Source organism: Palaemon carinicauda, chromosome 7, assembly GCF_036898095.1.
Source record: "Palaemon carinicauda isolate YSFRI2023 chromosome 7, ASM3689809v2, whole genome shotgun sequence".
Classification (NCBI taxonomy): Eukaryota; Metazoa; Arthropoda; class Malacostraca; order Decapoda; family Palaemonidae; genus Palaemon; species Palaemon carinicauda.
In genome coordinates, this window is record NC_090731.1 from 170,427,850 (window position 1) to 170,440,086 (window position 12,237).

The window sequence follows — 12,237 nt, forward strand, 5'->3', positions numbered from 1 at the left end:
AAAAAGATTTACGACAAAATTTAAGAAATGCTCTATCAAAGTTTTATTCACGTTACTCTACTCGCTCACTATACAGTATTTTTAATGTCCTACATTAATTCTAGATAGGATACCATTGCAATAGGTGGAAGAATATTAAATGCTCCCACAATGAAAACCTTTGTGAATGTTGCGGATAATTACAATCAGGAAAAATTTGTACTTCTTTAAAGAGATTTTCTTAAATATAACATAAGCTAAGAAATTGATATATGTTCCGCTGTACCTTTCATTCACTTTCAATTTGTTGAAACACCTATATGAACTAGTGGCCAGAAAAAAAAAAGGTTTGACAGCTTTGATGCTTTGATTGATTAACGAGCTAACTGAACTGGCTGCCAGTAAAGGGAAATTTCATTTCCTGGTTGACCATCATGTTTCAAGCAAAAGAAAAAAAAAGAAATCTGAGTTTTGTATACACGAACAAATTTCATATCATGTGATGGTAATTCTAATAAGCTTTATTTAAAAAATGTGCAATTTTCTTTTGTCAAACAAGGAAGTAATAATAATTCTTTTAATAGCAACTTACTCAAGCATACGATAATCAAATACTGTAACAATAATTCAATTTCAAAATCTTTACCCTTCCTGAGAGAGAGAGCCGCAGCTCAGCTGATCGGCATATTCATCAGTCTTGATGAACCAAAACTATAAAAATTACGGCAGGCGACCTCCTTTGGTCCACCAAATAGAATAATAATCAGCATTTATTTAAGACTACTAAAACACTCATAAAGTAGATATATACAGTTATGTTTCTAGCAATGAAATCAGTAACAAAATTATAAAATAACCTTCTGTACATCTATCTAGTGTAATTTAAACAAACACAGTAGTACCTACACATACGTAGTTCGTATGTACGACCATTTGTACGTTTTTCTTTTGATATTAACATACTTTACAGTAGGACCTGTATATACAGTAATGTAATGTGATAAAGTAAGTCAAACATCATTTGTAATAACCTGATATTGATTTTATATAAGAGGGGACTATTTGTTCACTTCTGAAAGACATTGGCATTTGAGTAAAGCTACGCACACCCCAGGCCAAAATTTAACTCTAGGGGTACTTGTACGATAATGATTTACAAACAATGCAAGCTATGAATGGCCTCTGGGTCCCCATTGTGTTCATTGGTAGAGGATTGTCTGTGTATGTATGTACTGTATGTATGTATGAATGTATATGCAGTATATATAAATATAAACATACATATTTCTATATTCAAATAAGCCACAAATACTTCTTAATATCAAATTCACTGCCTTGGGATCTGAAACCCAAGGGGAATTCCTTTATATATGTATATATATATATATATATATATATATATATATATATATATATATATATATATATATATATATATATATATATATATATAATATATATATATATATATATATATATATGTATATATATATATATATATATATATATATATATATATATATATATATATATATATATATATATATATATATATATATATATATATATATATATGAGCTTCTGGTCGGTAAAAGTTTCGAACCCTGACTAAGTCGAAACTGAGGTGACAGTCGGACCCGTTTTACCACCAGGCCACAATGAGAGATACAAGTTGATTTTGACACTTTAGTACCTATTCCTGTCGAACTCGAGTTTCGTACTTAGAATTAAAATCAACCCATCTCCACCACTATACCTTGTTGGTGAGTTTGTAACACTTGGCTGTTTTTATGATAATTTATCGCTAACACTCATGACTTTCACTTATCTAAATAAGCCTCAAATACCTTTAAATATCAAATTTGCTTTGTTTTAGGATCAAAGACCCCAGTGGGAATTAATTTTTTGATAAGTGCTTCTGGTCGTCCACGAATTAGAACCTTGCCCAAGTCAAAACCCAGGTAACTACCAAAATTGCTATAAATTTTAACAGCCTAGTTCCAACTAAAGTGAAATCATTCTTCTATCAAAGGATGAGAGTTTGTATTCGTGTAAGAACAAATTGGTAAACAGACAAGATGTTACGCAGACTTGGCGACTCCAGAGCAAACAAACTTCCACAAAAATAACCATCACCGTATTTCATTTTTTAACAATAACGTACTGAACTATAGCATATTTTTCATTACCATTTCATACTAAATTAAAGACAGTACGGTACAGTAATTGTAACAGTATTGCGGTAATTCTTGAAAAAGATATGGACCTTGAATGAAATTAGCTAAAAAAAAAAACTTACATAACATGCTGAAGATATTCTTCTGCTGATGCTGGTGGCACCGATGGGTCGTAATTCTCTGGCACTTTTCCAACAGGTAAAGCCTGGGATAAAAGATTATCATCTCCACTATCATTGTCATTCATTGTTGCAGGAGAAACTCTGAAATTAAACCAAATAAAATTTTCAGACAAAGCTACCACATAGCGTACGACTATACTGAATTGTGTAGCTATTTCATATCTAAAGCGCTTTGCATAAAGCAAAACTGGTTATATAAATAAAGGGATACTGTGGTGTAAATATCATCTAAAAACCTTTGCACATAGATTAATCTTATGACTAAAAAATCTTAGTACAGCATAGCTTACACTACAATCTCATGGTAAACTTAACAGAATTCAAGAATTTGGCACATAAGACCTAAACTGCTACACGAGTGAAATCCATGTATAAAAAGGATGCGTTTAAGCTCTCAGTATTGAACATGAAAAAATACACTAAAATCATTATAATTCTGATGATATTGTAGTCATTTTTTTTTTTAGAGTTGACTGTCCATGCCATGAATTGATGTTTTGCTCATGAAAAATAGAAAAATATCATTCGTGCAGCCATTGGTGAGAAATCAAACAGCATTTCACTCACTAACTAACAGTATCCTAGATTAGGTTAGGCTTGATGAATCCACGAAGGACCTGGTGCCCAAATGGAGGTTCGCTCAGATTAGCTGAACTTTTCCAAGACAGGGATTCTCCCGAGTCAGTAGTAGCACAAGCGGCTGGTCATGACTCCGGACCCACAAAATGGCCGGGGGAGAAGCAGAAACGATGGGCTGTAACTCTGTCCAGCTTAGATACCAAGGTAGCTAGGGATCTGGGGCCGAGGCTCAGACCGCTACCCAGGGTCACGCATCCGACCCCATGTAACAGCCAGAGAAGCATAACATAGACCCAAAACACCAGTTCCAACTGACTACTGAGGTAGCCGGGGAACCGAGATTGATTCAAGTGGGGCAGAGGCTCAATGCCATGACACAAGGTCATGGTTCCGACACCGTGCATCGACCCCGGAGAGCCTAACAGGTCCTGCTCTGCTACCGAGGTAGTCGGGGGAAAAGCCGAGGCTCAAGGCCACTACACAGGTTATGGCCCTTCCCTCGTGCATTAGTTCCAGGGAGTCTAACCATTAAGATTATTACTTAGCTACCAGGGTAGTAGAGGACATCAGCCTGTTCAAGGTTGCAACCCAAGGCCACAGCCTCGTCCACGTCCCAGTGAGTCCGTACCGGGAGATTGAAACAAAGGGCCCTGGCTCCATCCCCAAACCCAGTTTCAGGAGTGAAACAATTTGGGAAGCAAACACAAGGTTGCGACTTAGTCTTATATAACTTAGGCTATGGCTGACAGGACGGTAGGTATGTAAGTATGGATACGGATCATAGGTTAAATTAGGTCGTGTTGTATTTTTTTCCCTTTTTGGAGCCTTTGTAGCTCGCATGGACAGAACGGGTGTAAAATGTCAAAAGTTATTACTGAAAATCCACATTTTCAAAGGAAAAAAAAAAAAAAAACACAAGAACACCACCTAACTTGAGGTTCCCAACATTACCCTAAACCTAGGAGCCTGTCCTTACCTGTTTGACTAACGGGGGGGGGGGGCTGCAACCCCCTGTGACCCCACTTAGACTGCCGTATTCTTACCTTCCCCTAAGACTAAGTCTCAACCTTATGTTTGCTTCCCAACCGGCTTCAATACTAACATGATAACACTAAATCATAAAACTAGCTTTATATTATTGTATTCCATACAAAAATAGGGAGCATTTGTATAATGTCGGAGAGAACCTCCCGCATGAATAAAAAAAACACCTACAAGCCAAGTCCTCACCTACTTACCTAACAGGAGGATAACGGCCAACCATGATCCTCATTGGGCTGCCCTATTCTTAGCTATAGGGTTGAAAATAAAGGAGTTACGAGACCTGGCCGTCATCATACATACAGTACACCCACAAATCAACAATAACTTCCCATAAATAAAATCGATCTCACAATAAGAAAGTTGACACCTGTCCCAACGAACTACAATCATCCCTCCACCCCAACAGTATTCCCTAGAGAATCATTCAAAGTACCTTTGTATACCATTATTTTCTTCAATTGGAATATTGTTTTACACAAAATCTTTACCCATTTAAAGCAACACATTTGCTGAAAGATTCGGTTTTCTTACAATAACACAATTTGCCTAAAACGATTTTATTTAGTATATTTCAATAATAAATTACTAGTACATTCATTGAAACAAGGAACCATGAATCGCTGGGTAATAATAACCAAGGTAATTAAATTCTATGATTGTATAATTGATAATTAACACCAAAATACCAGCCCACGGGGCTAACGCCCGTAGCAAAATATAGTCTGCTTGCCAGAACATAAGAGGAATGAAATAATGTTTAATTGCGAGCAAAGCAAGCCTACGGCAGAAAAAAAAAACAATAAATCATTAGCCGAATCAAGTAACACATTGAACACTTATGTACGACACCATAGAAAATGTGGTGGCACGTCACGTTTTCTATACGTCCGGAACTCCTAGCAAACAAAAGCTCCAGTTCGACAGTGTTTCATTAATGTTACTCGGTAGTGGACCCACCATAACTCAAAATCTATGGATATCCGCTAGAAATCATGATAAAAAACGTTCAAAATGTCCATAGATAGACAGTTTCCCGTTTTACAAAGCCGTAAAAGAATATTGTTTTAATATAAAAATGTACCAAAGATTCGGCAAAACTTGAGAAAATGAGAAATATAAACGTGGGTATTGCATCAACGAATACATACATACGGTATTATGAGCGTCAAGTCTCATAGTACACTTGAATGTTGTGAGTGAAAAGAAATATGTACACGTAGGTATTGCAAAAAAGAATACATACATACTCTATTAGAAGGGTCAAATACTTGAATGTCACAGGTAAAAATGAGGAGGGCTTATAAGAAAACGAGTAATCCTATTGGTCAAAATAAATGGAGGTGGAGTTTATGCGCAGAAGTTCTAAAACTGGTTAACACAAATGTCCATACGTATGAACGGAAGCTAATACAACCACTTCGTAGAATGACAACAAAAGGAAAACATACCAGTAGTATAGGAGGAGCCTCTGTATATCAGCGGCCAGTTCCTCATGCGTCGATTAAAATGGATATCAACTAACCTAAACTTCCCCCCTAACCTAACCTACAAGCCGTGTCCTTACCTACACACCTACGGTGGGGGGGGGGATAATGCACCCCCCCCCCCCCCGCTACACCCCCTCAAACTGCCGTATTCTACGATAGACAATAATACATACAAGTGGCCGCTATCATACATACACCCTACAGATTCTACTACAAAATGCAATTGCAAAAGGTAATACAGAGAAGTTCATAGTCATAAAAAAGGTAAATGTTAATGTCACTAGACACGACAATGTACGTAAGGTTAGGTGGGAGGCGCCGTTGCAAAGAACCTGAACCAGAACTATAAGTTCACCTCATTTATTAAAACAGAATTGAACTATCACTTTTATAGGTCTGAGCAGACCTATGTCTGTTGATCTATAGGTGATTCATAAATACGTACCGTGCCTGTAGATACTAAGAAATAATACAAAGAACCAGTATATTGTGTCACAATTTTCACAAACAATAACAATGTATCAGCACAAGGGAAAATGAGCTCCAGGGTTGCCAGATTATTTCGACTGAATTATCGTACATGAGCCTTAAAATTGTCGTTTTTCAACCAAAATTATCGTACACAGTTTCAATATAATTATTAGGGTGTTACATGATTGACTTATTTCAAAAGATTTTAGTATAATTGTTTAATTAAACCCACACACACCTACATTGTTTATACCTAAGGTATGTATTGTACATCGTACCGGACCCAAAATAATCGTACACGTACTATAATTATCGTACGAATGGCAACCCTGATGAGCTCTTTCGAGTGTGCAAGTCTTGCGAGGATTCGGAGTTAGACCTTTACAACGGCACCTCTTAATCTCCGTCAGTTTTACGTATGAATGGGTTGTTACCGTTATTATTATTATTACTATCCAAGCTACAACCCTAGTTGGAAAAGCAAGATGCTATAAGCCCAGGGGCCCCAATAGGGAAAAATAGCCCAGTGAGGAAAGGAAATAAGGAAATAAATAAATGAAGAGAACAAATTAACAATAAATCATTCTAAAAAAAGTAATGTCAAAAGAGATATATCATATATAAACTATTAACAACGTCAAAAACAAATATGTCCTATATAAACTATAAAAAGACTCATGTCCGTCTGGCCAACAAAAAAGCATTTGCTCCAACTTTGAACTTTTGAAGTTCTACTGATTCAACTACCCGATTAGGAAGATCATTCCACAACTTGATAACAGCTGGAATAAAACTTCTAGAGTTGATTAAGTTAAGTTAAGCCAAGTCATTCATATCAATTAATGTTTTTGTTATTAAATCAAGCTGGAAAATGTACTAACACAAAAAATTATGTCATTGAGGTCTAATGTACTTTTATGGGTACTATGCCTACAATAATCCTTCAACTATGCTTTGCTTATTATCCATAGCCATTTTAGGACTTCAAACCTACAGTAAAATTTTCTCTTTCTTTTTCTTTCCAGCTGTTATGTAGCAAATATTTATTTTTCTTTTCCATGCAGTCAATATTTTCCCGATCTTTTTATATTGTAGTTTTTTTTCTAAAATTGCTCCACATCTATCATATTTTCGTTTTCATTCACTATATATATATATATATATATATATATATATATATATATATATATATATATATATATATATATATGTGTGTGTGTGTGTGTGTGTGTGTGTGTGTGTGTGTAATTTACCTATGAATATATATCACCAAGTCTATGGAGAATATCTTCATTCAAAACACCGTCGAGAATCAAACCTCATTATTAGGTTGAAATCAATGATGAATCATATAAAATAAATGAAATCTAGCCAAAAAAATGTTTTAACAGTATGAATTAAACAAAAACTAATAATTAAATTCAGAAAAACAATGTAACATAAGAACAAATAGTAGGCCTAAACGTGAGGGGAATAAAATCGAGAACACCCCCCCCCCAAAAAAAAGCATATAAATATTACAGTAAAATTAAATATAAAGTGATTTTAGAAATAAAAATTAACGCTTACAGACTGAAGCGTGAAATTGGCAATATAGAGAATGATACTTGAAAGGAACAAGGAAATATAAATGACTATATATGTTAAGAACTTCAGATGAGAGCCACTATAGTTGGATCATTAAAAGGCCGCAAAATATTTCTATTACCTCTTCAGATTCCATTGGCAACCTACATGCCTGGCGATCGCCGGACTGGGGTTCGAGTTCCGCTCTAGCTCAATAGTTTCTTGTAGTCTGCAACCTCACCATCCTTGTGAGCTAAGCATAGGGGGGGGGGAGCCTAGGTCCACCCATTGAGTCATCAGCAGCCATTGTCTGGCCCTCCCTGGTCCTAGATTGGGTGGAGAGGAGGCTTAAGTCCTGATCATATGTATATATGGTCAATCTCTAGAGCATTGTCACTAGCCCTTGCCCATTAAACCGCAGAACGGTTGCTACTATGTTCAGATTAATATTCTTAATATACTACGCTCACAAGAATCATGCTTAGCCGCCACTCAAACGATCTCGTCTTCACACTTTATCTTCTCTAAATTTACTGATTCTTTTCTATGATTTATTCCACTTGCCCGACTCTTTTTGTCTTTTTTTAATCTACCCCATCTGAAATACGTTGCTGGTCCAATATGACAATCCAGCCATTAGCATACCTCCTTTTCCCTTTGGAATGGCTGTCTCTGTCACCCGTAGATATTATTCTCAACATCCTGTCTTCATGCACTTAATTTATACATCACCATTTCATGTTGCATAATTCCCCCTTCATCTCATGTTAACATCCTCCCACGCTCACAATGTCTCGCAAATACGACTTCCACAACACCGCCTTTGATGTCTGCATGAAGTGTTTCATGGTTTTCCTGTTTCTTTTTAGCATTGTATTTCTGAATAAATTATTCTCAAATCATGGGTGTAAATTGTACATTAAAACTTATACCTGTATCATTTATATTTCTCTGCTTAACTCTAAGTCTGTGTCAATTTAAGAATCCTAAGGTCTAATATGACCAAAATCTTACATTTTCATCTACATGCCATTATTATTTTACACCAGTTAAGTTTTATTTGTAGGTTTATTCCCATGAAGATGCAAGTTCACACCTTTAATCTTTATAGACACCTCTCAAAATTACTGCTTTCACAAAGAGATTGATCCAGATATTTTATAAGACAGGGCACCTCAAGTTCTACGTAGATGTATGTCTGTCTTCAAACCTGTCGGGATTATGACCACTAAGTGCTTAGGAACCCCATTTCAAATGGTCCTGTAAACCTCCAGCCAGCATTGTGAGAGGGGCTAACATCCCTCTCGTCGCATAAGTTTAAGGATGTATCTAAGGAGTCTTTTGCCTTTACACCCCAATGTTAAGATGAAAAGTATTTACTGTTTTTAAGACTCTCGTGCGTTATATTTAACAACCTAGTAGCATCTTCTACAGTAGTCTTGGATTCTACAGGTTAGTTGGTTGGTGTAGATCAACTCGCATCTATGGCGGACTACGGGATCTTGCATTAGCAGCCAATAAGTGGGATAATATTGTTCAAGAGGATACACATGCTGGATCAGCATGACATATAAGACAGACAAGGATGATGGTGACGATGAGATGGAGTGAGACAACATGACGACCGGGAGAAAGCAGAAGCTTGAGTCAGGGCCGCCGCAAAACAACTTGATGTCTTTCTAAACCCGTTCCTTTGTCGGTCCTAGCAAAATTTTTTTTTTATTGTAGGTCCATACTGGACAACGTCCCATTCGGGAATAGGATTCTTCACATAAAAGGCACCTCTTAAATGATCGGAACATTAATAGGTCCTACCCATCTAACGATGGTTTCCGCGACTTAAAATTGAAAGAGGGTAGCAAAGACAGAAGCTTAAAAAAACTGCAGCTGAACATTAAAGGGGCATACCATCTACAGGACCTCACCATTGGAACTTCAAATAGGATTCAAGCATCACCCTGAACCATACTTCTCTCTGAACATGTCTTCTTACGGTGTTAATGTGGCTGCCTTTCCCTCTTAGCTAAATGAAAATCTAGCCACCATTTATTTAGGTGCATTCATATATGATCTGGTTATAGATATTCGGGTGTGCATGTGGAAGTCTTAGTATTGATTGGTTATTCTTGTTTATATTTAATTTTTTTGTACAAAGCCCTTCCTTACAGAATAACCATGTGTTTAATATGTATATAAAACTGTACTAATCAACAATATATGCTAGTTACAGTTTCTAATTGCATATTCTAATTAAATTAGCGTTATGAAGTTATGTTAATATCGTGAATAAAGTCATAGGATACATTAAGAGGATCATTGATTTTAACTAACCCCTTTCTCCTATTTCACTTATTTCACAAATCCAATTCAGTCTAACTTGAATAATTTGGAATAGGAACTCTTAAATTAAATACATAAACTATTTGGAAAAAAGGCTCCATTTTTTGTTTTATACTGTCTTTCTAAGTTATATACCAAATTTCAATGCTATATCTTTAAAACTATTTAATCTTTACATTTTCTCTCCCTCTTTTAATTTTACATTTTCTCCCTCTCTCTCTCTGAGTATGAGGTTCTACTCACCAGTGAAGATATTGCTGCCAGGCTTGAATGATTACTATGACATTCTTCTCATCTTTCTTAATGTAGCAAACGGTCAACTCGATGTTGTAAGTTGGACTGCCGCGAAACATCTGCCTTCTTTCAACATATCGAGAAGTTTCACTGTCTCAACTATCATCAGCGTCTTCCTTTGTTGCTTAGGCTCACTACCAGAGGCCTTAAAAGGAGTGAGGCGCTTGGGCAGCACTGCAAGGATTGAAACAAAAATAAAAAGACACTAAAAATTCACTAAATGCAGGAATACAACTTACTGTAATGTAACATAAACACAACTGATAAGCATTTGGTAGAAGCAGCAAGGCGAGATACTGCGAGCTGTGCTCCATGGCCAATTAGCTCCCAGGATACAAATCTCCAATGTCTCATTGGTTGACTCCCGCCTGTCAACCAAGAACGTGTCGTGTAAGACCTTAAGTGAGTACAGACAAAATGGTATGTCACAATTCTGTTTATTTGGGAATCTACACTATTTCGTATCTCACGGATTTGCACAATTTAGGAGAAAATACGCGAGATTAAAAACATTTATACTGTATATTTAAAAACCCGCAATGCACCGAAGCCGCGAAACATGAGCCGCACCGCAATATGGCGAGGGAATACTTTACTCGTGTCTTATTCTATTTTATCATGAGGATTGGGCCTATTGTTTTAAAGGAACTTTAAATCTCACATGATTTTTTCGTAAACATACAACTACAACTGCCTCTTACATTTTTATCTGCACTACAAGAGTGAACAATTCCTCTTATCTCGCCTAGAGTGAGATCCGCAATTAAGCTTTAATACACTTTAACCCATATAGTACTGCTTTCATCTTACACTTCTGCATTACTATCTCATCGGAGGAGCTATCATGGGGAGAGTCTCTCCTAGTGGAGACACTGTACACATCTAGCAGCTCTACCTCCCTTTTCTCGCTGCCCTTTTCCTTGAAAGAGATGTTCGGAAGAGTTGTTCTTCCCGGTATTGTCCTGCCTGGAAGGATCAAGGAAATTCCTATGTACCAGTCTCTTCGGGGGCAGGTAAGAGATGTGGCTCGCTTCCTTCATTTCTCCATAACTGCGTCGATATTGTCCACTCTGAACAAGGATAAGGTTTAAGGGTAGGAGGACTTTCCTCTTTGGCACTTGTCTCGGACTTGGGGATGACAGACTCTTGTTCTTCAAGACCCAGTTGGCTCACTGGTCAGACGCGTTATGGGCAGACAGGATGATGTCTTTGAAAACCTACTTATCAGGGTTCAAAAGATCTTTGGTGTCGGTCAGGGAACTGACAGTACCCAACTAGTGGTCTACTCCGTAGATTTGAAGGATCTCCTTTGCTTTACTCTCCCATCCTAAGATAACTCCGGCAGAGAATACCACCGCTTGGGCTGCAAATTTTCTGCTGATAGGCCCTGAGTTAAAGCTGACACTGCCAGAGCCAAAGGCAGGGGAGAAGGGAGATCATCAAAGATGACATGTTTCCTTGCCTTACGATGGGAGGAGGAAGTAACCTACATAAATTGCCGGCCCTAAAGGATTCCTTCCTTGCAGAGATTTGTGAGCTAACCCTCCTTAGTGAACAGATTAGACCAAGGAATCATTAATCTGGGTCTAGAGCCTAGAGATGTGATAGAGCATGCTTATGATTACACTCGCCCTTCGGGAATGATTAGGCAGATTTACAAAGGCCATTGACTGTGCAAGAGCAGGACAAAACCTGAAGTGAGGTTGAATCCGGCACACCCTGAGATGTGGAAGGAGTTTCAGGGCTGGCAGGTACATGCACTGCACCTTCTGAGTACTGTAGTCAGAATTGCTGTCGTATAGGGTATCCACCCACTCAGGTCAAACTCGGCTGAGCCAGGGGTGGGTCACGGTCATCATAGTGAGCCTTGGAAGGGGAACTATGCCTAGGAGGAGAGTTTTCCTAGGATTAGGAGCAGGTTGTGTAAAATGGCCTCTGAGTCCATCGGTGAAGAGAGGGGGATCATAGACTACTATCGACACCCAATACTTTGGGAGGGGGTTCGAATTCTTCCGACCCTAGGACTTGCCTGAGAAGGAGGTAGGAAGCTATGTGCCTCCTTCAGAGGAGTCCCTGATGGCTCAGGAATTTCCTGTGAATGTAAAAACTCCCGGGACT

General features: G+C 37.6%; 1 protein-coding gene across 1 annotated transcript in view; it reads right to left on the reverse strand.

Moving 5' to 3' along the window:
* Positions 1-6,030, reverse strand: part of Gem2 (Gemin 2) — a 45,142-nt gene extending 39,112 nt beyond the window's left edge. The window contains exons 1-2 of the mRNA XM_068376420.1: positions 5,894-6,030; positions 2,279-2,419 (exon numbers count right to left, since the gene is read on the reverse strand). Of these exons, the coding sequence (XP_068232521.1) occupies positions 2,279-2,403 (125 nt within the window). The 5' untranslated portion in view covers positions 2,404-2,419; positions 5,894-6,030. The remainder of the gene's footprint in view (positions 1-2,278; positions 2,420-5,893) is intronic.
* Positions 6,031-12,237: the final 6,207 nt, after the last annotated feature.